General features: G+C 38.2%; 1 protein-coding gene and 1 long non-coding RNA gene across 4 annotated transcripts in view; one reads left to right on the top strand and one right to left on the bottom strand.

Annotated features, from left to right (window-relative positions):
• The window catches only part of LOC308700578, a 248,656-nt gene that overhangs the window by 66,301 nt on the left and 154,664 nt on the right, over positions 1 to 27,691 (bottom strand). The window lies entirely within an intron of this gene.
• The window catches only part of ebf1a (EBF transcription factor 1a), a 153,160-nt gene that overhangs the window by 69,975 nt on the left and 55,494 nt on the right, over positions 1 to 27,691 (top strand). For all 3 annotated transcript variants that reach the window (XM_081382237.1, XM_081382239.1, XM_081382238.1), the window contains exons 7-10: positions 15,851 to 15,932; positions 16,760 to 16,901; positions 23,971 to 24,101; positions 26,476 to 26,602. In XM_081382237.1, the coding sequence (XP_081238363.1) occupies positions 15,851 to 15,932; positions 16,760 to 16,901; positions 23,971 to 24,101; positions 26,476 to 26,602 (482 nt within the window). The remainder of the gene's footprint in view (positions 1 to 15,850; positions 15,933 to 16,759; positions 16,902 to 23,970; positions 24,102 to 26,475; positions 26,603 to 27,691) is intronic.

The raw sequence follows: 27,691 nt of genomic DNA, 5'->3' as shown, positions 1-27,691 counted from the left end.
GCAGGATCTGAGACTACCTTGTGATGATAGACACATCCGTCTGATTATTGTTCTTCTCTTGACACACATCACTTTCACATGCACTGTAGAGTTCCCACGCTTTTTTCTCCTTGTGCTTCAGAAGGTTTAGTGTACTCAAAATTTGGATATGATAATATTTCTTAGAAGATTATAGACCGGGGGCCGAATCTAACCAGTGCTCAGGGCAATAATGTCACCAAAAATGATAAAAATGCCTCCAAAATGATTTTGTCTGTTATAAAATAGCTGTTGTGATATATTTTAGAATAATCAGTTGCATTCAAATGGATTATATCTGTTCAAGTGAGCATTTGTATATATGCACCTATACTTTATTTAAATATGTGGAAGCCTCCAGACGAGTCTTGCTTCCTATTAATGTTTCTTCACCTACTTAAAGGTCTTTAGGAGTTTTTTTTTTTTTTTTTTGCCACAGCCGCCTTTGATTTGAGAATACTATTCTTTAAAGTTGCTTTGGAAAAATGTTTTTTTAAAAATTATAAAAAAAAAACATAAATGGAATGGAATATTCCAGAACATTATATAGTGTTTAAAATTCTAATATTATGTATTTTTGTGCTTTCATCATTGTAAAATGTAAAATAATAATAATAATATTTTTTGTCGCGTACACCAGCTTATATTTACACTAGTGTTCAAAAGTTTGGGGTCACTAAGAGAATGCTTTTCTTGAACAAGGATGCATTAAATACTTTTACATTGTTAAAAAAATAATCTATTTGAAATAAATAGTGTTCTTTTGAATATTCATCAAATAATCCTAAAAAAAAAAATATCACAGTTTTCACTAAAATATTTAGCAGCACTTCTATTCTAAACATTGATAATAATAATAATAAATGTTTCATGAGCACTAAATCATCATATTAGAATGATTTTTTTTCTGAAGGATCATGTGACACTGACGACTGGAGTAATGATGCTGAAAATTCAGCTTTGCAATTACAGGAATAAACTAAATTTTTTAAATGTATCGAAATACAAAATTGTAAGACTATTTCACAATATTACTATTTTACTGTAGTTTTGATCAAATAATTAAATTTAGTTTTTAAAATTCAGAAGAATAAATAAACCTGATAAAACCAAACCGGGCAACACCAATGCTAGATAAATAGCAATGTTTTGAAATGTATCGTCGGTTTTGATTTGAGAGTTTACTATCAGTACCTGTATCTGAAACAGCCTTCAGTGTTGCGCTCCACTCAGGTTACGCAGCCCGTGCGCCAGAGCTTTGAGCACGAAGAAGATTGTTATATATTAGTTTAATAAAGTCAGAGATAAATGAAACCCCCCTGCCAAAGAGGACTGTGTTACACACTTCATGAACCAAATTAGTGCGGCAGCGCAACACGCCGGCGCGCCGCTTTTGTTCTGGAGATGATCTGCATAGCGGAGCTCATTTCTCAGACAGATAAATCTGACGGCAAGCCGTGACTTCCCCCCTGAAGTAAATATTGTAAATAATGAAAGGGCCTGCCAGCAGTGCTTGAGGAATGACTTCATCCCAAGCTATTTATACAGACTGTCAGAGGGGAACAAAAAAGGAACTGGGCAGGGAAGAGAAGAGAATGGAAACTCCATCTGATTGGATAAAGAAACAGACTGGCTAATGCCTTCTGGGTAATAGAGATGAAGCACCACTTGAGCGTTGTGTATGTGTGGTTGGGAGGGAGGGAAGCTTTTAATTGAGAGGTGAGAAGGATGGATCCCACAGGTTAACTCCATTCTTCAAGGGCCATTAATATGGATCAGATAAGGTTTTTAGTGCACTGCACCTTCAGTGACACACAACATGCTCTATTAATCCTATTGATGTTGTGGATTTGCTGGATGATTATAGTCAAGTTTATCATATTCTGTTGTTAATACGCCTGTGGTTAATATGTAAAATAGATGCAAGTTATCAAGAACCTTTGTTCTCGGGTCACAGCTGAGAGTCAAATACTAAAGGGCACGAGGGCCACTTAAGGGACGGCCTGAAACTTCCACCTTTCCCTAGACGAGCCTAATGTGAGTCTAAAGCCTCTTTCACACAGCAATCCCGGTAAATTACCGTAAAATTGCCAGAATGACTTTAGCGGTAAATACGCAAATATGCTGTTCACACATGCAACACCGTTCTGGCTTTTTACCGGTAAAAGACCATTCACACATCAGCTCCAAAATACCGGCAAATTCTGTGATGTCAGTCATCGGAAGTGACTTTTAAACGGCGCGCTGTTCTCTTCAGCCGCCCGCATGAGGAGAAGCGCTTTATTTTCACTGTCTGTTCATTTTGACAACATTTTTTGATGTCTGAGTGAAAGGCATAAGGGGATCAAACAGAACATGTTTTTGCTCTTGAAAACACGAGATGCACATAATAGTACTTAACTGCAGAGCTGCAACACTGATGAATGGAAAAGAAGGCTAGGTCTCGAGTGCAACACGTTGAAAAAAACCTGTGAGACGGCGCAATGGTCAAAGATGATAATTTTGCGCATATTTAAAGGGAAAACCTATTAAAAAGCTTACTGTAAACAGCGCTGAGTAATCACGTCATCTCCATAAGAACTTATGACACATTATGACCTCGTACCTGATCATACCGGTAATCTTCATTCCGCGTTCACACAGCACATTACTGGTAATTTACTGGTAATGTTACAACTTCCCTTACTGGTAAATTGCCAGAACCAATTTACCAGTAAAAGGTCCTGTTCACACATGATCTCTTACTGGTAATTTACCAGTAAAGACTGTACAGTATGTGTGAATTGGGCTTAAGATTCAAGAGCTGCCCTGCTCGTATGATTATCAGAGGAGTTACACTACCATTCAAAATTTTTGGATTGGTAAGATTTTTTTGAAAGAAGTATCTTATTTTCAGTAAGAAATGCAGTAAACATTATGTAATATTGCCATTTTAATACATTTTGAAATGTAACTTATTCCTGTAATGCAAAGCTGAAGTTCCAGCAGCCATCACTCCAGTCTTCAGAGTCACATGATCTTTCAGAAATCATTCTAATAATTCTAATCATTTTTTTTTTTTCCTGGAGACTGTGATATTTGTATTTGTATTTTTTTCCTTTACTTTGAGGAATAGAAAGTTCAAAAGAATATAATTTATTTGAAGTGGAAATCTTTTGTAACATTACAAATGTCTGGTCTGTCACTTTTGGACATTTTAATGCATCTTTGCTAAATAAACAATAAATTTCATTGAAAAAAAATCCCTGCAGTTACCTATGGAATTGTGCTTTTGAATGCTTTATGGAAGCTGCAACTTTCTCACAATTATGACTGTCTATCTCACAAAATGACTTCATATCTCACAATTGTGCGTTAATTTCTTATTTTAAACCTTATCTCACAATTACCTTATTTATTTTTATATTTTTTTACTCCAAGGCTGGAACAGGCTTCCATCTGCTTATCCCAAACGTGTAGCTTTCTTAAATATCATTGTAAACCCAGTAATCCCATTATTTTCATTATTCCTACATTATTTTCCAATCCAACATTTTTTTTACAGCTGATTATAGTTGCATTTGTGTCTTTTGAAAGTTTCTTTTAACCAGGCCAACTTGTCTAAAGTGTATTTTAAACTGTAATATCACCAGACTCATTTGGTTTCCTCATTTAGTAGCTATTTAGGAAGTGTTTCATGTTCTTATAATTAGAGCTCTTGTCTCTCGGCTCCTTCTGGCCCATCCTCTCTCCGCTCTGTAGTTTTATCTTGACGCGGCTCGTACCACAGATCAAAAAAATGTCCCACTGAGGATGCCATACTGCTGCAATTACCAAGATGTTTATTATATCTAATGTAATAATTTTGGCCGCTACAGGGATTATTTTAAAGTTATTACCACTTTTTGATGTTAGCGCTTTTCTCAGGTTGTGATTGTGTGTTTAATTGTAACAAAGAGACACATAAACTCCATCTTAATTTAATGAAAGCGAGAAAGTGAGATTATTAAAATATGACTGCATCGGCAGCCCGGCTGTGTAATTATTTTGGTAAATTTGTGCTGGGAGGCATGATAGGGCAAACTGTACTCATTTGCAGGAGGCTAATTTAATAAAGCTCAACCCTCTTTATATGAAGGTTGAATGTTTTCCTGTTTAACCCAATTGAAAACCACACCAATTTGCTGTACTAATATTTCCAGCACTATCGGGCTAATGATGCTAACTCCAAACAGCCCGGAACCAGTAATTAACGGAGATGCTAATGAAAAGGTGGCGGCACCTTCAGCACTATCTCGGACTCGTGAAAAATTTCTCCTCTTATCTTGCAGCCCATAATCCTCCTCTTCTAATTAGCCACTTCGTTCAAGCAGAATGGAGAATCACAACTTTCATCCCTCCTTTTCCAGAGAGATTGAGAGAGCAGGGTTCAACCCAAAGAGACTAGCGAGAAGGAGAGAAACGCTGTCGGTAGGAGGAGGAGGAGGAGGAGGAGGGGAAAGACAGCAGTGTATGTTACACTCTGCTGGTCACCTGTCAGCTGTCAGAGCAATTACAGCACCTCCTAGTGTTAAATGTTTAAAGTGCGCATTAGCATGTAGCACAGTGGCATCCTGTCCCTGTGATCCTGCGAGGCTGGCACTCGGCGACAGCCCCTATGCCGCCACAAATCGCTGCAGACAGTGCGCTGTTAAAATCAATATGCTGCAGTTTTGTAGTCCTTCCGTCTGACTGCGCGCCGTTGACTAATATAATGTAAATAATAAATTATCAGGAGCAGATTACCAGGCTGCGGAGACACTCCACCTTGCAGTCACCCGCTCAAGAACACTAATAGGGTCACACATCCTACTTTTGCACATCTTTTTCTCCTGCTCAGGCTTTTGAATACACTACACGCTTAAAAATAAAGGTTCCAAAAGGTTGTTTTTTTCGCAGCAATACCATAGTAAAACCATTTTGGGTTCCCCAGTTCATGTAAACCATTCTTTTCAGAACCATTTTTTTCTTGTGTGAAGAACATTTCGATAATCAGAAGAACCCTTTTCCAGTCTAAAGAACCTTTTATGCAATGTAATAAAGAATCTTTGTTTTTAAGAGTGTACACAACACCTACGATCAAGCAAACAGAATAGATTTGTGCAGGTATGACATCAGAACCCAGAAGACTAATTCGTCGCTGGTTCTTTCGAGATTTTCCTATGGGATTTTATCATTTATATATATTTTTCAATTAATGTTTCAAATAAAGCCTGTGGTAAACATAACTTGACTATACTTTGACATTTTGTTCTACAACGTAAATTTAAAAATCCATTGGAAAATCTCGAAGGAACCAGTGGTGAATTAGACTTCCAAGTTCTCACGTCATACCATGATTAATTAGCGATACATTGAATAAACTGGCATAATTAACAGTTAAATACATTTATTTTGAAAGCAGAGAGTCTGAGTTTGTCTTTAAATTTTCCCCGTGGCATTTTACATCTGCACCTGGACCCCCTTTGTCGTGGGTTAAAAGAGCGATTAGGTTTTAGTGGGACACGCCGGATGATAGGAGACGTAGGCAGGGAGCGAGTGAGTTCTAATTAGGTCAGTGGAAGAGAAAGGCAGCGCACTCGTTCTCCGTGAAAAGGTCCCTCTGTCCTTTGCGTCCTATCTGTGGGTGACTGGATAAGACAGGTGAAGGCAAGTAGAAGTGGTAGCTGTCAATACGCCTCCCTCGCTCCCCTTCCCTCTGATGCCATGAATTATTTGTGAGAGCAGGCGATGACAAAAGGATGTCACTCGCTCTCAAAGTCTCACCTGCCGTCCCGTCACACCCACATAGAGTTGATTCCATCAGACATACGAGGGAGAACAGAGTCCCTCCTTTACATTTCTCTCTGCTCTGCTCTTTTCTCTAACATCATTTCTATATCAAAGCACTGTAAACGAGTGCCGTCCCGCTCTTGCTGGACTCTAAGAGCTTCTCCTGTTCCATGCTATACATTTCCATCTTTCATAGACTAGTCCTATGCTTTTTGCTAATTAATTTTTTTTTTTTTTTATTCCAGTATGGGCCAAATAATCTTAAAAATGAAATCATGCCAAAGCCTTAAACAATAATTTGCTAGTTTCTATTGTCTGTCAGAGGCAATAGCGTAAATTTTAAATACAAAAAAAAAACCTGTCAATTTTTAGAGATGTACTATTGTATAGATGGGGTATATCATATTATTTGGCAATTGTCTTTTTTCGACAGTCATTCAACAAGTATTTAGATGGCAACACTTAGCACAACGCAATGTATTACAAGTATTTAATCGCAATAGCTTGAATTAACTTAAAATTAATAAATAATACAATGAATAATAATAATACCCATCTATTAATCTAGGTTAATGTTGATTTATACATGTAGTAATACGTTTTGAATAAAATTAATCAGCAATAAAACAATAATCAAAAATACTACATTTATAAATGAATTTAACCTAAATGCTGTTAAAAATATATTGAAAATGTCATTGTTAGTTCATGATACCTACTGCAATAATTAATTATAATTATGAATTGAACCTTATTGTTGTGAAGAGTTTGCATTACATAAGGCCATGCCTGTGCAAAATTATATAAAATAATAATTTATGGCTAAAACGTAAGATTTACTTACACAAAGATATCAGAAAGGAATGTGATGTACTGTATCTATCCATATAGCACTGTTTTGAATCGAAAATCTATCAGATTCCTAGCATTAGGTCAAAAAACAATATTCCTTTGAGGTTAATCTGACCGCATCCTTCTTTTCCGGTGTTTTTTTTTTTAGGGAATATAGGGATGTGTGAGTAGCTAAGTATTTCTCAGGCCAGTTTGTTGGAGCCCTTGGCAGTGAGTAACAGTGTGTTTTAAAGCTCCAGTCTTCACACAAAAAGCAGGCGGTCTAATGATCCCACTGGCTGCTGACCCTCAGGCCTGCGCTGTCCCTCCACCACCCCTCCATTTCACTCCCTTCCTCCCTCCATCCATCCCTCCCTTCCTTCATCCCTGCCACATCTGCTGCCTCTCGCCAAAGGAAAAAAAAATCAATCTCTCCATCATGAATTATTGAGGTGTTTGCCTACAGCCTCTGAAATATACAGGAGGGTGGTCTCTCTCTCTCTGTGTGTCTCTTTCCCGCTCTCCCTTTCTCTCTTTTCTTGTAAATTTAGTTTAAGATTTGTAAATTATGCACAACAAAATGAATTTAATATACTTTTTTACTTTCAACCTTTGATGCCTTATTTGTGCGGTTCACATTGCGTTGAATTTATTGTGTGGGATCTTGTATTCCTCTGAGCGGTGCAATTAATTTGTGCCTTATGTGCACGGCCAATGCACAGAGGCTGTTTAGAAAATATGTCTATTTGTCCATAGCTTTCTGTATGATTAGCTAAAACTAGGGTCATTTGTGCTGAATTAGTCAATTATATCCATTAAGCCAGAGACGGAAGGGTTTAATGTGTAAATCTCAGCATAAAATATATGAAACAGCTGCAAACTGGCAGTAGGAGCAGTTATTTCCACTTCGACTCTCAAAACCCTCCCCTAATGAACTGAGGTTTAAGTTATTACATCATCGCCTGCTGTACTACTGCTGGTCTGTTCTCTCACACACCTCCACTGACACTTGTAAACAATAGCTTTAGCTGTAATGATTACATTAAATCAGGCAGTTGTCATATGACAATCATTATCCCTCCTCCAGTGGCAGCACTTGATTGACAGCTCCCCAAAACCCATGTGTGGTGGCTGCACATCATTGCCTGGCTTCAGCTATCAATTACAGGCTTGGATTTGAAGCATTTATTATGTAAAATAATTCTCCCATCTACACTGCACTCGTCTCTTGGGTCTGGTCCCGCTGTCTGATGTGAAATTTCTCTCCTCGCTCTCCTCTTTCACGTTCATTGTCTCTCGCTTACTCTTTCTGTCTCACTCAACTCTTTATTGTTATTTCGTAAAGGTTGCGTCTTACATTCTTTGCTCTTAAATCGACACAGTCCAGGTAGTAATGAAATAAGACTCCAATTGATTGTCAAAGGGAGGAAATGCAGCAACTCAAAACGGTTAATGCTCAAGAGCTTCATCATAGTGAGAGGAACAGGCCTCATTGTACCCTCTCTGGAGCGGAGTACAATTTACTATGATCCTTCAAAGGAATTTTTTTTAATGTTTAGCTGACCAATACAGAGTCATCTTGGACTTGTACTGACAACTAGTGGCATTGATACAGCATAATGCAAATGCAATGCCATGTGACGCCATTGTAGAAATTGCTATTCTCAGTCAGCCGTGACTCATTTATTCCACTAGAGGAGGATTAAACATATGAAGCAAATGCTATTTGGTTGGTCACGCTATCTAAAAACGTAACTTTTTTGTGTCTTCATTTCATATATCCATATTACTGTATATACACTACCTTTCAAACATTTGGGTTCGGTAAGACTTTTTTAAAAATGTTTTTGAAAGAAGTATCTTATGTCCACCAAGGCTATATTTATTTGATAAAAAATACAATAAAAACAGTAATATTGCAAAATATTATTACAATTTAAAATAAATGTTTTCTTTTTTAATACATTTAAAAATGTTATCTATTCCTGAGATGCAAGGCTGATTTCCAGTGTTATTACACCAGTCTTCATGATCCTTCAGAATCATTCTAATATGCTGATTTCTTGCACAAGAAACATTTATTATTATTATCAATATGATGCTTAAAATTTTAGTTGAAACTGATCATTTTTTTCAGGATTACTTTAGGAGTAGAAAGTTTAAAAGAAACAGCACAGCATTTTTTTGTAACATTATAAAAGTCTTTACTGTCAATTTCGCTTAATTTAGTGCATCCTTGCTGAATAAAATATAACAAAAATCTATCTGACCCCAGAGTTATGAACAGTAATGTATGTGAAAGGTAGAAAAAATACTGAGTGCACTTTTAATATAGAACATGACAGATTAGAGTTTTTTTTTTTTAAATAAATAAATACATTCTGTGTACCGAAACAGTCCACACACATTCACCAAAATAGGACTAAAAATAAATAATGCTACAAAAAAAAGAAAAAACACTCGAGACTGATTCACTCTGAGGAAACATTTGTAGACAATGCAAGACAGAGAGTGCAAATTCTTCTGCTATGATGTTATGATAAGAGAATTCTCTTTGCTCGCTCGCAGTTTCTTCTTTCTCTCTCTCTCTTTCTGAAATAGTTCTTCGGTTGCATTTGGCACCAAACTCGCAGGCCAGTGCAGAAATCCAGCCATAATAAATGGAGGGAGGAGGGAAAAATAAGACATCTGAAAGACCAGCTAAGCAAGCCGGTGATATTTCTTCTTTTTTTTTTTTTGCCTGGGACAGATCTTTTGGAGATATGTATTGTAAGCAATTTTAGAGCTGTCAGCACAACATGCCTACTGGTCTCAGCTTGCCTGAAGGCGGAGAAAGGGGAAGGTTAGACTTCTTGTAGCTGTCAGATTGTTCTACTCTACGTTATTATTATTTTATTTGGAGTATCTGGTCTTGAAGGAATTACGAGAAAATTCAGAGTACATTCAGGAGGGAGGCTAACTGATGCACGTGTATATTTTCAAAGCATGGGCAATATGATTTTCTAAAGGGGGGCTAAAAGAGAAATCGAGTGAATGACAAACAGAGGCTGAAACGGACAGCGAGTTACAGGGCCGCCTGGCTTTAGCGCTGCCGCTCAAAAGATTAGCCTGTCACTCGTCAACATGGTGTCGCCTTACTCAATTAGCCACAACTCAAACTCTGTGTTTTAAACAACTGCAACATTCCTATCGTGCCCACATAGAAGAGGTAATGGAGAGCTGCCTTGAGAGGACATCTGCCCCTGGTCCCATTAAGACAGCCCATGCTGCTGTCTCACCGAGGCATTCTGGGAGACTGGAATGAAGATAAGATGGTGTAAGGTGAGGAGAGAGCGGATGAAGAGAGATATCATGCCATACCGAATGGCACTTTGAGTGTTGCTCTATGGCAAGAACTGGCATTGACTGTGTCTCCCAGAAATGGGCACATTTATATTCTCTTTCTCTGAGTCTCCCCCTCTCACACTCTTATGGTCTGCGTTAGCCTTCATAAAATATTCATGTTGGTTGTGCTCAGTGCCATAATTGCCATCTCAGCCTCTGAATAATTGATGGCTGGTGCCGTTGACTTGGTCTCATTTACTGAGAGTGTGGGTAATACCATACTCGCACATGCCACATGCTTTTATGCCATGCTGCCGCAGTTAGTGCTGACTCCAGATCGGCCGTTCTCTCCGTACGTCACTATTATTCATTTGAAACCACCCTCACAGCTTCAGTCAAATGCATTTAAATCAATAGTGCTAGTAACTTGGGCTACAAGTATCATTGCAAACACGGGGGGCAATTTGATTTCATTTGATGTGCTTTTTAGGAGCAAATCAAACTCGATGAGGGGCAGCAGAAATTTTCACAAACGCTTTTCTGTTTATTAAAGTGCATTTTTCTCTGATGGTCGCACTTTGAGTCGGTGTCTGATTGTAAAGACCACTTTCTGTGTGGATGTTTTGTAACATTTGGATTTAATTTGACGACCGGGTTCGTTTTTGTGAACCGTTCCTCTGATGAGATTTGAGGAGAACAACACAGAAGGTTTAACGGCTGAGTGTCCGAGTCAGGCGAATCTGCGGGAGAGTTAATTAATGGGCCAGAGCTGAGCGGACAGATGTGACCCCTTGACAGACTGAGGTCAAAGGTCAATTTGTTGAGGATTACATTAACCCTGCCTACACCAACCCCATCAGTGCTCGACTTCTGCTTTAATTCATTGCTCTCCTTCTTTTTCACCCTGACGTTCCCTCTTACCTCCTCTCTTTAAGTCAACTTCGTTGGGTATTCAACCGCCTCTGTTCAGTCTAAGGGGCACTGCAAAATGCATAGGGAACAATATTACATCAATACATCACGTCACAGTATAAGTGGAGACTGTCATACAATTTTCCAGAAGTCACTGCACATCTGAATACCACAAAAAATGTTTGATAAAAATAAACAGGGAAAAGCTAATTCCTTGCAGCTGCTCATGGGTATAAAACACATAAGTGATCATTGCCGTTATCATGGCCATGGGCCAAGAAACAAATAAGAATTATTTTCAATAAACAGCACAGCCATCATTTATCATTACATTTTGTCTTCTTGATTATGAGGAATGATATGAATTTAAATAAATACAAATTTAAATTTGTAATTTTAAAAGAATATTAAAGGGTAAGTTCGGTATTTTACACTTAAAGCCCTGTTTACAGATCGTTTCTGATGAAATAGAACGGTTAAGATTAAAATTTGGACACATGCTGCTGTCCCGAGAATTTAAGGTTTCTTTCACTTTCCCCAAAACCTCTAGAATGGGTGTATAGGTGCACTGGAACAATACTTCATAAAACACATTAAACTTTCGTTTACAAAGACGTGAAACTCACCGAGTGGTCATGGGTGTTCACTGATATGCTCACACAAAAATCGCTGCAAAAGATACTTTCCAACAGGTGTTTTACCATTCGTTGTAAAACTGTGGATCTATTTTTCCAAACGTCTCACACCCGTAGATTCTTCCGTTGAGAGCTTGAATAATATACACTCCAGCCCAGTTGGTGGCGATAATGCACCTTTGCCAATTGCAAGCAAACCGCTGGCATTTAATTGAATACACAGAAGAAGCAGAAGAAGAAGCGGCGGAGTAATACCGTACCTCTCACAGCTCGTCCAATACAAGTCAATGGAGTTGGACAAAAACTACGATAAAACCTGTTGGAAAGCATCTTTTGCAGCGATTTTTGTGTGAGCATATCAGTGAACACCCCTGACCACTCGGTGAGTTTCACGTCTTTGTAAACGAAAGTTTAATGCATTTTAGGAAGGATTGTTCCAGTGCCCATAGGCTGCCATTCTGTAGGTGGGGGGGGAAGCGAAATAAACCTAAAATTCTCGGGACAGCAGCATGTGTCCAAATTTTAATCTTAACCGTTCTATTTCATCAGAAACGATCTGTAAACAGGGCTTTAAGTGTAAAATACCGAACTTGTCCTTTAAGTAAAAAAATAAATGTTCCTTGAGCAGCAAATCAGCATATTAGAAAGATTTCTGAAGTTTCATGTGACTGAAGACTGGAGCAATGATGCTGAAAATTAAGCTTTACCATCACAGAAATAAATATTAAAACCCCTGTGTAGTTGAGCAATAAACACTGCACGGGATTTTGTGAATCTTCCACCATCATCTGTATTCTTTCCATCTCAGTTACATCTGCTCTGATGTGTCTAAAAGTAAAATGTAAGAGTTATTAAGCAGAGCAGTAAGTATGACAGGTCAGGCTCTGACTCAAACTCATCCTACCCATCAGACACTTGGAGCGTTGCCCTCTTCCTCACGCTGACTGTGGTAATAGCCCTCTCTAATTGAAGTGCTCTTAGTCGTGCCATTTGCAATGCACCGTCCAATCTCTTCTAAAAGCATAAGGTCCCTGTCCGAAGTGCCCTACAGAGGGGACAGTAAGCACTTTATTAAACATTACACGTGTGATTACATGTACCCTCCCTGTTCGGCAGACATCGTAGTACTCTTGCTAATGCTAATGGAGCTACAGGGTCAACAAAGTCAAACTATATACACATTACACATGTGGATGAGGGCTCTAAAAACTATGAGTGAGTGTTTATGTGAACGTGGCGTGCGGTTAGGAGACCAGAAGGACAAATCTGTGGAGCGGAGGGAAAGAAAGACAAATGATGTCTTCTGAAAGTGAGGGCACCCAGGGTTTTGCAGGGGATTTAGGAGGACTATGAGAGCGTGATGTCATCGATGAGGTTAAGCCCAGACTTATCTCCACACAAAGCAGGAAAGATAGAAAGAGAAGGAAAGCGAGAGCGTGGAAGAATAAGGGACAGGTCAGGAGAGCTCAGACAGGGTCAGTGGCAGAGGGAATCAGCGGGGAAGAAGCCACGGCTTAGGGTTCTTAAATGATATTATAGACGGGGTCTGTAGCGCTAATCTGTTTACCCAAACAACAATGGATAACACACACACAAACATGTTTTTATCAATGCACCCACTGAGCTGCAAATGCTAGATCTGATCTATATATGTCATCATATTTTTGTTCCATATATTTACAAATTACATACAAACCCATATACAGTAGTCAACATTTGAAGTGGATCAAAACCTTTCATCAAAGTTATACATGAATGTTTAATAATACTCTTTCTTGTCTTAGGACAACTTTGATGAACTTTTTTGATCCACTTCAAATGTTGACTACTGTATATATATATATACAGTATATAATCATACGCATTTTCCATCTGACATGCTACTAGGCACAAAGGCTTGAAAGTGGGATGAATGGCTTGGCACACACGGATGTGTAATGTTGTAGATGTTAGAGGGGTGACACAAACAATAGATTAAAGAGCAAAGGATGAGACATGGACCGCTTATCCTAGACAAATCCCAGCCAGTGCACACAGACTATGCATCTTACATTCCTTCATTGCTAACAAGTCAGCTGCACTCACACACACACACACACACACACACACACACACACACACACACACACACACACACACACACACACACACACATGTACATTTGGTTTTCTGTCATTGTGGGGCTTTCCACTGACTTCTATTGTTTTTATATAAGCTACTACTGACTAGCATTAACCCAAAATCTAACCGCACCCCTAAGACAATCAAACTTTATGAAAAAAACTTTATGGGCCCTATCTTGCACCCAGCGCAATTGACTTTGTACACCGACGCATGTTTCATTCCTATTTTGCACCCGCGCAAAGCACGCTTTTCCCCCCACAGAAGCACGTCGCTAAACTAGGGAATGAACTTGCGCTCCCTGGGCGGTTCAGCGCAAAAAAGGAGGCGTGTTCCGGCGCAAACAATCCCTGGTGCTATTTTACTGTTCCATAAAACAATTGCGCCACTGGCCAGAAAAAACCTAGTCTAAAGTCAGTGGCGCGTTGCGCGTTGTTCATTATGCTATTTTAAGGGCGCATGCTTGACCATAATGTATAGCGTGCACAACGCGCATACACTTTGATTCTCTAATCTACACAGAAGCACCAGTTTTAATTTTTGCAAATCATATTATTACAAACAATAGATAGATAGCTACTTCAGACCAACCCATTTTAGATTTGCGCCGGGCGCAAGAGTCATTTATCCCACCGGGAAAATAGCAACAGCGCCGAGACCCGCCCACAAAGTTACTTGCGCTTTGCGCTTTGACACTTGCGTTTCAGATCGTTAAAATAGGGCCCTGAATGTATATATGTATGCATTTATTTAAAAAGAAACAAAAAAGATTCTACACATGCACATACATTTTACTAGAGTACAGTATATAGCCTACTTCTCAGAAAAATTGTCACTAGAAGTGAGCTAAATCTGACAACCTCCATTGGGGGACATTGATTGTAAAAAATATATTTAAATAAATAAATATTTTTTGAATTTTTTTATTATAAAAATTCACTGGCTAGACTGTGTGTTTAGGTTAGTCTGTAGTATTTATAATTAGCTGAACACTAGCATTCAAAAGTTGGCGTCGGTATTTTTTATTTCTTTGAAAGAAGTCTATTATGCTCACCACTTTATTTTAATTATTAATATTTTATTAATTTTTTTCAAGTTCTGTAACTATGTATAAATATTTACTGTCACTTTTGATCAATATAATGCATCCTTTTGAGGAAAGTATTAATTTAAACAGTAGTGTCTATAAAATCAATAGGAGTCAATCAATATGTATTGTTAGTAAAAGTATGTTGTTAAGTTTAAGATGATGGATATGTAGATCCAATAGTCACTACCCGAACTGTAACTTTGTGACCAGCAGACTACTGAAAGTAAGTGAAGGATTTCTGTTTGTATGGGGGTGTCAATGCGTCTGTGTAAGTAGTGACAAATAATAATGCAGAAGCAAATATAATAATAGTGGATAGATGCTGCAGACAGATGTGGGTTCTCAACTATACCAGTGCAGTGAACCAGAAAACCATAAATGAAGAAAAAAGAGAGATACCCCACTGTGCTAATTAATATTGTAGATTTCAGACCGTAGAGAATGAGGGAAAACATGCTGAGTCACAGCCATACAAGATCTGACAAGCCCACTGGATTCAACATTAAAACACTGTTATTAAAATACATAAACAATTAGCACTTAGAAATCATTTGAGACACATTATTAATTTAATTGAGAAATGTACAAATGCACAGTAACATTCACAATATTGGATGTTCCCCTGGGAAGTTGAGCACAAGTACACACAGTGAGTAGATGCGTCTAACATCTTTATACATTTCTTAATGATAGTTAATAAGGATTCAGAAATCATTCTACGATTGTTACCCTACAACAGAAAATCTCACTGGATTTGTCTCTATGGTGAATCTGGGTGCTCTTCGGAGTGACTTTGACAACACATTTCAATCTCCATGATCTTTCTCCTGTTTTCTTCTTTTCACTCAGCTGACAGGCATGTTTCTGGCCTCATGACAGATGGTCTTCATTTCCTAGACCAGTGTTTTACTCATTGTAACTGTGTGAATATGTATGTAGCTATGACCTTAAGAATGCAGAGAGTAGGAGGATGCAGGTTAACTCCTCATAGCGGGGTGGCATATAACATAGCTCTAATGTGGTCAATGTCAATACCACACAACCCTGCCATCTTTACCTCAGTCTCTGCGCCAGAGTCTTGAACAAAATGGCCTTACCTTATAAATCCTCTTATTCTGTGTTTTTCCAGGTTCTTCCTGAAATTCTTTCTCAAATGCAACCAGAACTGCCTAAAGAATGCAGGGAACCCACGAGACATGCGACGCTTTCAGGTAGGACCACGTCCTTTCTGCTCACACTTCCAAACTAAAGTGACAAAATTGCAATTTTAGTCATGCATGTGACTGGACAAGTTACAATATAAAAACAGTCATTAATAACATTACAATCATTATCATAATAATGATAATAATGATATACTTAATCAAATAATCACAATAAATCACATTTATCAATATTTGCTAAAAAAAGACATTACATTAGAAAAGTATTAAATAGATATTACAAAGAGTGACTATACATATTATCTATAAAATTACATTTTTTATTATAATTATATTATTAAATACTCTGAATTATTCACTTGACCACCCACCATTTCACTAAAAATTTAGTAGTAATTTGAGGCCAAATAATGATTTCTTAACAGATAAAATGGGAGTACTTGAGAACATATAAAGAAATACTGATGGAGATTAGAGCGAGAAAAAAGAAGCTTTGAGCGAATGAAGTGGCTGCCCAGAACAGGGATAATGTAAGCGGTGTTTGCCAAGTCTCATCAAGCCTCTTCCTCTCTTGAGATTGAGAGACCTCTCAAAGCCTGAGAGCCATTTAAATCAAGAGGCTCCTCAGTTGCTGTGAGACACCTCTAGTCTATGACTTCAGCTCCGTGAGAGCTGTTAGCTGCTGTCATGGTTCCAGGCTCTCTGGTGAAATGTGCCTGTATGTCAATTTATCAGTCAGCGGTTACACGCATACGGTGTGTTTGTGCTGCTCCAACACTTCAGCTGTTTGTTTGAGCTGCGTATTAATTTGTATACAAGGACAGAGTGTGTCTTTGTGGGTCAAGTGAAGTGCAGTCATTATTCGTCTTCTGCAGGTGGTGGTGTCTACGACGGTCAACGTGGACGGACACGTCCTTGCTGTGTCTGATAACATGTTTGTACACAATAACTCTAAACATGGACGTAGAGCTCGCAGGCTGGACCCATCTGAAGGAACTCCGTCATACCTGGAACACGGTGAGCGTTTTGTTGAGAAATAAAAACACAAGTTTGTCATTTTCACACAATGAGAAAAATAGGGGGAAACAGAAGGAATAAAAGACAGAAGAGTTACACCTGCAATGTCTGTGTAATTCCCGTTGTAAAATCCTTCATTGTACTTTTCCCCACAACACACTCTTTCATTTGCACACAGCTAACGTCCCTAGCACATTCAGCAAAACTAAGCCACTTTGTCCCACTCCATGTAGTTTCATGGTTTTGCTACAGATGGTTGCCAATCATGGCTAGCACTGCCTTCTTCCTTTACATCAACTTAGACAGTTTAAAGCTGAGTTGTGCAATTTCTACCCAACAAGTGTAAACAAATGGTACTGCAAAAATAGTGATTTCACTTTTTCTGAACCCTCCCCCATACTCTATTGGTCAGAAGAAAAGATTGTTCTGTCCGATTGGGACAAAAGAAGGATCTGAGCCTTACAGACCCATAATGTTCACAGTTTCCAGGGAAATCAACCTCCCAATGGCTTACTTTACAGTTGTCTCTAAAAGGTTGAACAAAATATTCACACTTTAAAAAAAAGTGAAATATCATTGCAGATATGGCCTAGTGGCGAACATGTTGAGCGGTGGTGCTTATGTTGCGGTCGGGTCAGTCCCACTGAAGAACCCTTGAGTTTAATGCTTTGCTAATGGGAAAAATGGTAATACACTGCAAGAGATATTATAAAAAAAAAAAAAAAATCTTGTTATCCATTAGAAGTATGTAAATATCCTTAAAGGTTTCTTTCTAAAAAAGTGGGTACAGTAAGACAATGGAAATGTTCTAGCCCTTTGGAAAATTGCATGTTCTTGCTTTCAGAATGAACGTCACAAAAATGTGTGCGATTTAGGCTTAAAACAAGAAAAAAGTTCAAATGGGGTTAGAAAAAAGATATTTTGCAGATTTTACATTGAGGTCAGCTGTGTTTCAAACATTACTAAACTATTGACAATGGATCTTTTTTCCTGCAATATTGCACTTTTTTTCTGCACTTTAAGGATTTTCTTTTGCGGTATAACTGCAACCTTTTGTTGAGTTGCAGATTGTTAAAATTTCTTTGGATTTTTTCATTTGATTTCATTGGTTTACTGGATGATTGGTTAATTCACTGATTGACTATACCAGGTGTGATTGCCCATCATGTTGATATAAAAGTTGTTGATATTTGTTATTTGCTTTGCCTGACGAAGACCGCTGTTGGTCGAAACATTTTTTATCAAACTTCTTTGGGAGCAGAAATAGCAGTGTGCCGTTATTATTTTGCATTTCAGCTCAGTTTTCTCTTGATCGAGCACCTGCTGAAGTGATGATTGGATGTGCGCATACTTTGAATTGAAAGACAACTGTGACCATTCAGTCAGATCATAGTGACTCTGATTTAGCACCTCTGTGTCCCGCAGTCGAGTTAATGCCACTAACAAGTCATGCTAATGCCAGATACCGCCGGGGGTTTGAGCTAACCAGACATTCGTTTGAATAACAAACAGCATACCAACAGTAGCAGTGCAGCAAAGCACCCACAATCCACTAAGATATGCGCAGGCTAAGAAAAGAGCAGTGAACGCAGCATTCCCCAAGTGGCCTGTTCTCTTTAGGTTTGAGCATGTGTCTTACGAGATCTCTCAGTCTTAAGCACTGAGTATTTATTTACTGAGCGACATGTGGCCTTATCTGCTGTCCTCCATCTCTTGCAGGTTATAGTGCGGCCCTCCTAAATCCGTCTAATAACATGTGGACATGATTTGAGCAATGATTTGATCCTCAGTCGCAATCAAATCCAATCATTTTCTCATTTATTTTTGGGATGACTCTAGAGAAGAACACATTTTTCACTTGGACTGTTAACCTCCGTCTATGATGAAAAACTAAGGATTTGAATGATGATGATTTGATAATGATGATGCTGACGATTAAGTTCTCTCTATTCTCCTGGGGATGTCTTCAGTCTTTAAGCATAGTTTCCACTGCACTGAGAAAATTAAAAAAAGTCAGTTTTCTAAAGCCTCAACATATTTGAAGAATTGTGGGAATTTTTTTTTCTCTTTCCTTCTCTTTTTTTCCAAAAGAAAGGATAGTATAAATCCTGAGACAGACAGGCTTATACTGTTATTCTTCATTATATCTAATTTAACACCCTCACGTGCACATATAGACATATTTTTCTTGGGGGGCAATGCAGAAACTCACTAAGTCAGAGCTTCAAAATTCAATACAGAGTTCCTGTAAGAACTAGATTCCACTTGAAATTGGAACACTTGTCATTCACTGCAGTTCTACACATTCCCACCCCTTGTGTATGATCTTATTAAGTACATTGGCTAATTTTATAATACGTTTTGCTCCCAATAATAGCGTACTTTACCACATTTAACACATTTTACCATATTTAAATTTTTTTCCACAAAAATCAGCACGAAATATGCAAAAATGGCCTGCTTACATCCCTTCACTCACCTCTGCTTGGCCACTCTTGTCTATTATTGTGTCAGTTTCAGAACATTTCCACTCCCCTCCAGCTAATGAGCCTGTTCTGTCAGACATGGTGTGCATGTGTGCTGATTGCTCTGGGCTGGGGAGACGAGGGTAAAGTGAGGGCACCAATACGTGAGGTCATGTCACAAATGCACTGTGGTGGAAATAGATGTCTGCAGGGCTCGAGAATGCAAGTTTGTAGAAGAGAAAGCTATTGTGCCTGTATCTGAGATGTGTGTAAAAGTGAGCGCGCATACGCATGCATGCAGCGTAAGGGAACAGATGGCGGCAGAGGAGGCACCAAAGTTTAATCCTATCAGATGGATTCACATACCACCATCTGCTTAATCCATGCACAATTTCAGCACCCTGCAAAAGAGTCGTCTTAGGCCAAGATTACCATCACAGATTGCTTCAACATTCCTCTTCATCTCTCCTGGTTTATCACGCCGCCAAATTGCATTATGCCCAGCAGTCACCCACAACACAGCTCATACAAAAAAAAAAGACTAGCTGGGGAAGTCCTCAAGGCCACAAAGTGGATTACTTCACTTATGAAAATTACAACATGGCTGGAACACAGAATATTTGTGACATCTTGGTTAGTCTAAGGAGATTTGATTTGTATATTCGGGGTTATTGAAATACTTTAAAATCATGTTCCTTAATCTAAAACATGTAATTCCCTATTTAAATTGCAATATATCTTCAGGAAAACATTTAATATCACAAGGACTCTGTAAATCTGAATCCTGGAAGATAATAAAGTATTCCACTGATGCATCACTATACTGTTTTGAATATTATTATTACTTAGCATTTCTATATTTAACATGGATATAAAAGTCTTTAACTTACACAAAAAGTGATTACACACTCATAAAACAGACATTCTGCTGTTGCTGTATAATATGTTTTATGATTAAATAAAAATGTAGACAGATAAAATGCAGAGATGAAAAAGAGGAAATATTCTATATCAAGTAGTATTACACAATAATCTTACATACTATATGTGCTATTTAGTGCAAATGGATGTGTTCAAAATGCTGTTTAATGCTACTTGAGATCCTCATTGGTTTTGAACCGGATAAATAAAGATGTGTTTGTGTAAATAAATAGATAAATATAAAACTCAGTGTACAGTATTGTTCGAAAGTTTGGGGTCAGTAACATTTTTCTTTAAAGAAATAATTTTATTCAGCAAGGATGTATTAAAGTGACATTGACAAAGACATTGATAGTTACAAAATATAATATATATATATTTCAAATAAATGTTGGTCGTTTCTATTTATCAAAGAATTCTGAAAATAAATGTGTTACAGATTCCACAAAAAAATCATTAAAATCATTGGTTACCCGTAAGCCAATCACATAACGTTTGGTTATGGCGTGTGTTATGCGCATGCTCAGCTGCATCTAACTTCCACTGTAAACACATGTATGATGCGAAAACAAAATACCGGAGTGAACATGGCTGTGAATGACTTTTGCAGATTATGTGAAGTAAATCTACACATCCACGGTACAATCAGCGTCTACGTCACGGCTCTCAGCCCACCCTCTGTTCGTTGATTGGCCCGGCTGTTTTCAGGCCGGAGGAAAACGGAAAGCTATGACGCTGTCTCAGACTGAGTACAGAAGCGAAATGAAATTGAGCGGAAGTACGAAGTCTGACGTAGTCAGGCTAAGCATGACTGTAGTTTAAATTAGATTCCATTTTTCTTGATAGTTGAAACCTGCTTCCTCAACACTGTTCCCCAGACCATTTTCCCCTGCAGGTTCTCGATATCCCCTGCGATTATCTATGCTAGCTCTTCCCAAGGCATCGCCGATGGCTGACACACACCAGTTTGAGCTGTGCGAGTGAGGTCTACAGCCTCGTCTCATCTCAGTTCAGGTCCTATCAGCAGATCCGAGCACTTCCTATGCGCAGGCCGACTGCCTCACTTAGGTACACTATCACACGTGGGTTGAGTGTAGACCCCTACCCTCTCCCAGGGGTCCTGCCTGCAGTCAGAGCCGTGTGTAACGCTTGTTAAAGGATGTGTGCTTAGTCCCCCTACCAGAGTCACAGAGGACAACAGAGCCGCCCGTGACAGACTCTCCCGTTCTCTGCCTCCGACAGCTGCCTCAGAGGACCCTTGCTTTTCCTTTTTTCCCTCCCTCATGTCTTTTCCTTCTATTTAAATTCAGCAGCAAATTGGAACAGCAGTAATTAGTCGGTTAAAGCGTCTTCAGTGAGACACCGAGCTTTAGAATCCGGTGCCAAAGTTCAACATGCTGAAATGAAATTTAAACTCATTAAGGTGTTGAATTTTTATGGCTGGCTGCTGTTTTCTCAGAGTGTCCCAGGGCGCCTGGCCTTTTGATCGACTGCTGTAAGGACTCTAGATTTCTCTGTGCCTGGCGAACTCCGGCGCTCATGACATTTGCACGAGTGTCATAAAACAAGCGCTCGCACCTGGCCCCCTCCCTCCCTGGGCACACATGGGGTCAGTGTAATATTTAATAAAGGTGTGTGTATAATCAAGCGGAATTAGCATTCATGTTCTCCTACCACCGCCAGAGGGGAAGGAAGGAGGGGTTGAGGGAGGAGTGCTGCTGTTGTACACTCATCACTGACTGATCTTTTCCAGTCTGACCCTCAGATTTCATTAATTATGTCCATGACTAAAACAAAGGCGGAGGGGAATTACGCCTTTCATATGCAGAGCACCAGGGGGTCGGGCGTCCTGTCGCTCTGTTTTTTTCCTGCACTCAGTTTGGTCAACTGATTCTGAGTGTCTTTGGACCAGAATGCGTAAGTTGTGCGGAGTGAAAGTGGAGTCGCACGGTTTTGCCGGGAGTAAGGAGCAGGGTTTTCTCTTTCTCCAAACTTGCTTCGATGACACTCCATCATTAGCATACCATGTAAGAAAAATGTCTTTTCTTTCTGAAATTTGTGTGATGATATTTTAGAAACAATGTCAAAATGACAAAACAACAACAGAGATTTGAGAATCACAACCTGGGTCAAACTGAATTTGAATACAATGAAAATGTTATTAAAAATGCACCTTTTGTCTACAATATGCAACTTAATTATTATGTAATATTATTGTAGAAACAATGTTAAAGGGATAGTTTACCCAAAAAGACACTTACTCACCCTCAATTTGTTCCAAACCTGAATGAGTTTCTTTCTTCTGCTGAACACAAAAGAAGATATTTTAAAGAATGTTGGTGACCAGATAGTTGACGGTATTGACTTCCATAGTAGGAAAAAAAGTACTATGAAAGTCAATGGCTACCATGATCTGTCTGGTTACCAGCATTCTTTAAAATGTCTGATGAATCGATGATATTAAAATGTAAGACTATTTTGACTAAATAAATTAAAAATAAAACATTAAAATGAAACTTAATCATTTTAGATTGCTAAAAGTAAATTTAAGTGTTACAAATTTATAATGTACATAATAATTTTGAGACTAGCTAAAGATTACATTTAACAATTTAATTAAATTAAAATGGTTAATTTTTCAATTCATAATTTCATTGAATAATATTTTATAATTTAAAATTATTAAACAAGTTTTTTAACAATTAACTAAGTGGACAATATATAATAGCAAAGGCAATCAAAATGTAATAATTGGGCATGCACAATTAAATATCCAACATTATACATAAAACATAATGATATCAAATTAAATTAATGTATAATACAAATCATATGTTTATTATATACATTTATATAATCTCTAATATCAATATCAGTAAACAGAGAAGACAGTAACGAGATGGTAAAGAGAGACTACAGCTGAGCTGTAACAGTGCCGTTTTAAGCTATGGAGTGGATTCGGAGCGGGCTTTCTCTCACCAGTGAGTGGGGAATAGAAGCGGAGTGATTACAAAACACTGAGCGGGGTGGAAAAATTGCTGTTGGAGTGGAGCACTCTCTGATTTTGAGTTGTGTTCCTCCATGTGACAATCTAAAGATCCCAAAACACAACTAGAGATGATCATGGTTAGGTTTCAGGAGATTTCCAGGCAACCACAGCACTGAATCATGCTACTATACAGGGTAGATTGAGATAAATGATCGGTGAGCGAGCGTCATCTCTCATGTTCGCACCGCTGTCAGGAAGCATATGGGGACTGCGCAGAGGAATGGCCACAGTCTAATCATATGTGACGACTCTAATGAGTCAGTCACTTGTCATTAAGCTGTGCCTAAAGCTTCCTAATAGAGTGTGGCTCATAAATCTATTTGCCAGAATCAGGAAGAAATCAGTTGCACAGCTTTACATTTATTTCCTAAGAATTTAGTCTGTGCATGAAATTATGTCACAGGTGATGCACACGAGTGATGATGTGCTAGCTGCTTCCAGATGTTTATTCTGATGCTTCTTGACATTATTTTCATATAATCACTTTACAGGTGTCTTGATGTGTACACAGGCAAATACATATAGCCTTAATTAATCTATATTGCATATGCCTTTTCAAGAAAACAAGCTGTTAATTGTATACGGTGAGCCACCGTTTCACTCATTTGTACACATTCTTCTTTCTCTAAAACAGCTACTCCTTGCATTAAGGCCATCAGTCCCAGTGAAGGCTGGACAACAGGGGGTGCCACCGTCATCATCATTGGTGATAACTTTTTTGACGGCCTACAGGTCATCTTTGGCACCATGCTGGTCTGGAGTGAGGTTGGTTACTTTTCTATTTAATCCGTTCTGTACAATTTTTTTTTTTTTTTTTACAATTCATGCTCAACAGACAACAACAGAGATTTAAGAATCACAACTGAATTTGAATATGAAAGAAAATGACATTTAAAATGCACCTTTTTACCTACAATAGTTATGCAACTTAATTATATAAAATATGTGCTATATGGAAGATGGATTCAAAATCCACTTGGCTAACAAATCTGAGAAGGCACATGCCAGTCTGAAAGGACATAATGCTTCTGTTCTCAGCGCAGGCTGTCTGTTTTCCTGTCTGTCCATCTGTTTTGGTCTTTCACTCAGTTTCTGTGCTGCTTATGTTGAGAAGAGCTAGATAAAAGAGGTAATTCTATAAAAAGCCTCTCATTGACAATGCCATATTTATCTGAGAGGTGAGAAGAGCACTGCCTGGCATATGAAAGCCCAGCTAAGTGAGCAATGAAAGGGACAGTTTAAAGCCATGTAAAGCAGCACCAGTGCTGCTGGCTTTGAATATGACAGAGTATTTGCAGGGAAACTGAGCGCTCATGGCTGCTTTGTAGTGGCATGGCTCCTCTTCAAAGGGGATTGAGCACAGCTTCACAAACATTGTAAGCAGTCAAATCATAGTCTAATCAGAGAATAAAACAGTACTGTTTAATAGCTCAGCTAGTATGGTTGCAGGTAAACAGGGGTACCTTAAATGCACGTTTCAAACATTGTGAAGTTATACAGTAGACGTTATACAGTGTCAGAAAATGCAGATGCAAAAAAGGGGGACATAATTTTGATTATGTAATGACTTGGACTGTCTGCACCTCCAGCTGACAAAAGCTTTAATCTCATTGGCTGGCGAGATTTGTGTCACCATATGGAACTAACAGAAAAGGTCATCTCTGACTAGTACTGACCAATGACCTTGTCCTTCAGGATGGCAGCAATATTTTTCATATATTAAAATGAGGAACATGAGGAATGAGAGGGAGAAAAAAAAAAACACTCCGGAAAGCTCTCAACATCCCAGAGGTTAAATATACTGTATAATCTATATTCAGAATCGAATACTTGCTTACTATTTACTGTATAATGAACAGCATGTACTGCATGCTGCCTACTGACCTCATTATGTTGTGTGTGTGTGTGTATATAAAAAAGTAGTCTCCTCTGCTCACCAACGCTGTATTTATTTGATCCAAAAACAGTAAAATCTGTAATATTGTGAAATATTATAAAAATTTAAATAACTGTGTTCTATTTGAATACGTTTTAAAATGTACATTTTGCCTGTGATGGCACAGCTGAGTTTTCAGCATCATTACTCCAGTCTTCGGTGTCACATGATCCTTCAGAAATGATTATAATATACTGATTTGCTATAGTATAGCAAATCAGTATACTATAGCATACTGCATACTGTATGCTATACAGTATGCTATAAACGGTATACAGTCATTTGCAATTTTTTCGGATTGTTTGATGGATAGACAGTTCAAAAGAACAGCATTTATCTGAAATAAAAAACGTTTATAACATGATACAGTACCGTTCAAAAGTTTGGGGTCATTAAGAATTTTTTGGGGGGAAATAAATACTTTTATGCAACAAGGACGGATTTTAATTAAAAGTGACAGTAAAGACATTTATAATGTTACAAAAGCTTTCTATTTCAGATAAATGCTGTTCTTCTGAACTTTCTATTCATCAAAGAATCCTGAAAAAAAAAATTGTACACAATTTTTTCAACATTGATAAATATCAGAAATGTTTCTTGAGCAGCAAATCAGCATATTAGAATGATTTCTGAAGCATCATATGACACTGAAGCCGGAGTAATTATGCTGAAAATTCAGCTTTGCCATCACAGAAATAACTTGCAGTTTAAAATATATTAAAATAGAAAAAAAATATTTTAAATTGTAATAATATGTCACAATCATACGGTTTTATTGTTTTTTTTGATTAAATAAATGCAGCCTGGGTAAGCAGAAGAGACTTCTTTCAAAAACATAAAAAAAATCGTACAGATCCTAAACTTTTGAACAGCAGAGTACAGCATACATGCATAAATACATACACACTAAAAATGTTGCATGTTAAGAATAGAGAATATACCACTATAAGAATAAGTTGGTTGTATTCTATTCTGAAAAAAGTCAGTATCCTAGTATTAGGTCAGAGTTCATTTTTGTGGGCCTGATTAATGTGATGATCCAATTCCAGAGATAGCATTTAACTTATCCTCTCATTGTTCATTGATCAAACTCTGTCTGGACAGTACAAATATTTGAATATTTTGTTGTCTTGTTTTAACCTATGTATTCTACTTCTTTTATTTTGACAGCAACAAAAAAACATTTCTTATTTTCTCTTTCAGCTCATAACCCCTCACGCCATTCGAGTTCAGACTCCTCCCAGACACATTCCCGGGGTTGTGGAGGTCACTCTGTCCTACAAGTCAAAGCAGTTCTGCAAAGGTACACCGGGCAGATTTATCTACACAGGTAAGGACAACATTAAGCACCTTTACATTAGCCGTATTCAGCCAACAACGTACAACCATCATTTCTTAACTGTTCTTGATTTCACATGTGGGTTGACTAACAGTCAACCAGTGTTTCCTGTAGTGAGGAACCTATGCCGTAGAGGAATCCTACTTATTTCCTGAGCGCACATCTTAATACGAACGGCTATGCCTAGAACTCCAGGAAAATCCTGCAGCCTTCACAGATAAGGGAAATGTAGGACTTATCTTATGGAGGAAAGAGAGGTCACCTGTGAAATCTGTTGGCCCGAAAATTAGTTTACTGCACTCTCTACATATTGGGAGTTCAGCCAACAAGAAGTAATTAACTTCAGAGTTCCAGAAGTAAAGGAAGCGCATGATGGAAGTATATGATGGAATCAAATAGTAAAACAATGTGAAATCAGCAGAGGAAGAGGTGAAGAGTTTGTTTGCTGATCTTGCAGCTTTTTTAGTTTAAATTTAGAGTTTGCAGTCAAAGTACAAGCGCAGCTTTTCTGAACAGTGTTAAAACGCTGAAGGGAGCGATGTTAAAGGCCTGTCTCATCAATAGGTTTAAACAGTGCACAGCTGTGGGTATTGTTGGCTCAGTTGGTGTCTATGTATATGCCTGTGCATTCGTGGGTGTGAATGAGTATGCTTGTTGAGTTTATGGAGCTGGACTTGGCTTCTTTTCATGGCCCATTCAGCGAGCACATGGGTAGGAATGGAGGGAGGGATTTAGACATTCGCACACAACCACACAAACACACGCACAGCCATACACGTCTCCGAAACAGAGGGCAGATGGTCACCCCCTTTTATGGCTGCACTTCTAGATGTGCCCCTTTTGCTAAAGCTTCAAGCTCAATAACCATCTAGAATGCTTTTGATTAGATGTGCAGGTTTTAATTCTCGCAGCGCTCAAATTCAGTTTGAAACTCAATGCTGTTAATGACAAGAGACCAAATGCATATCTGCCTATCTCACCGCAGACCTTTAATGTTGGCATGAAATGGAAATTGCCATAGTCGTTTCTTCTATATTGTGACATATCCAAGTGAAACGGCTTCTGGAATATGAAAAAACT

Source organism: Scardinius erythrophthalmus (assembly GCF_964197995.2).
Source record: "Scardinius erythrophthalmus genome assembly, chromosome: 13".
NCBI classification, from domain to species: Eukaryota; Metazoa; Chordata; class Actinopteri; order Cypriniformes; family Leuciscidae; genus Scardinius; species Scardinius erythrophthalmus.
The sequence above is the reverse complement of the archived record's forward strand: the minus strand, read 5'-3'. Positions and strand labels throughout refer to the sequence as shown.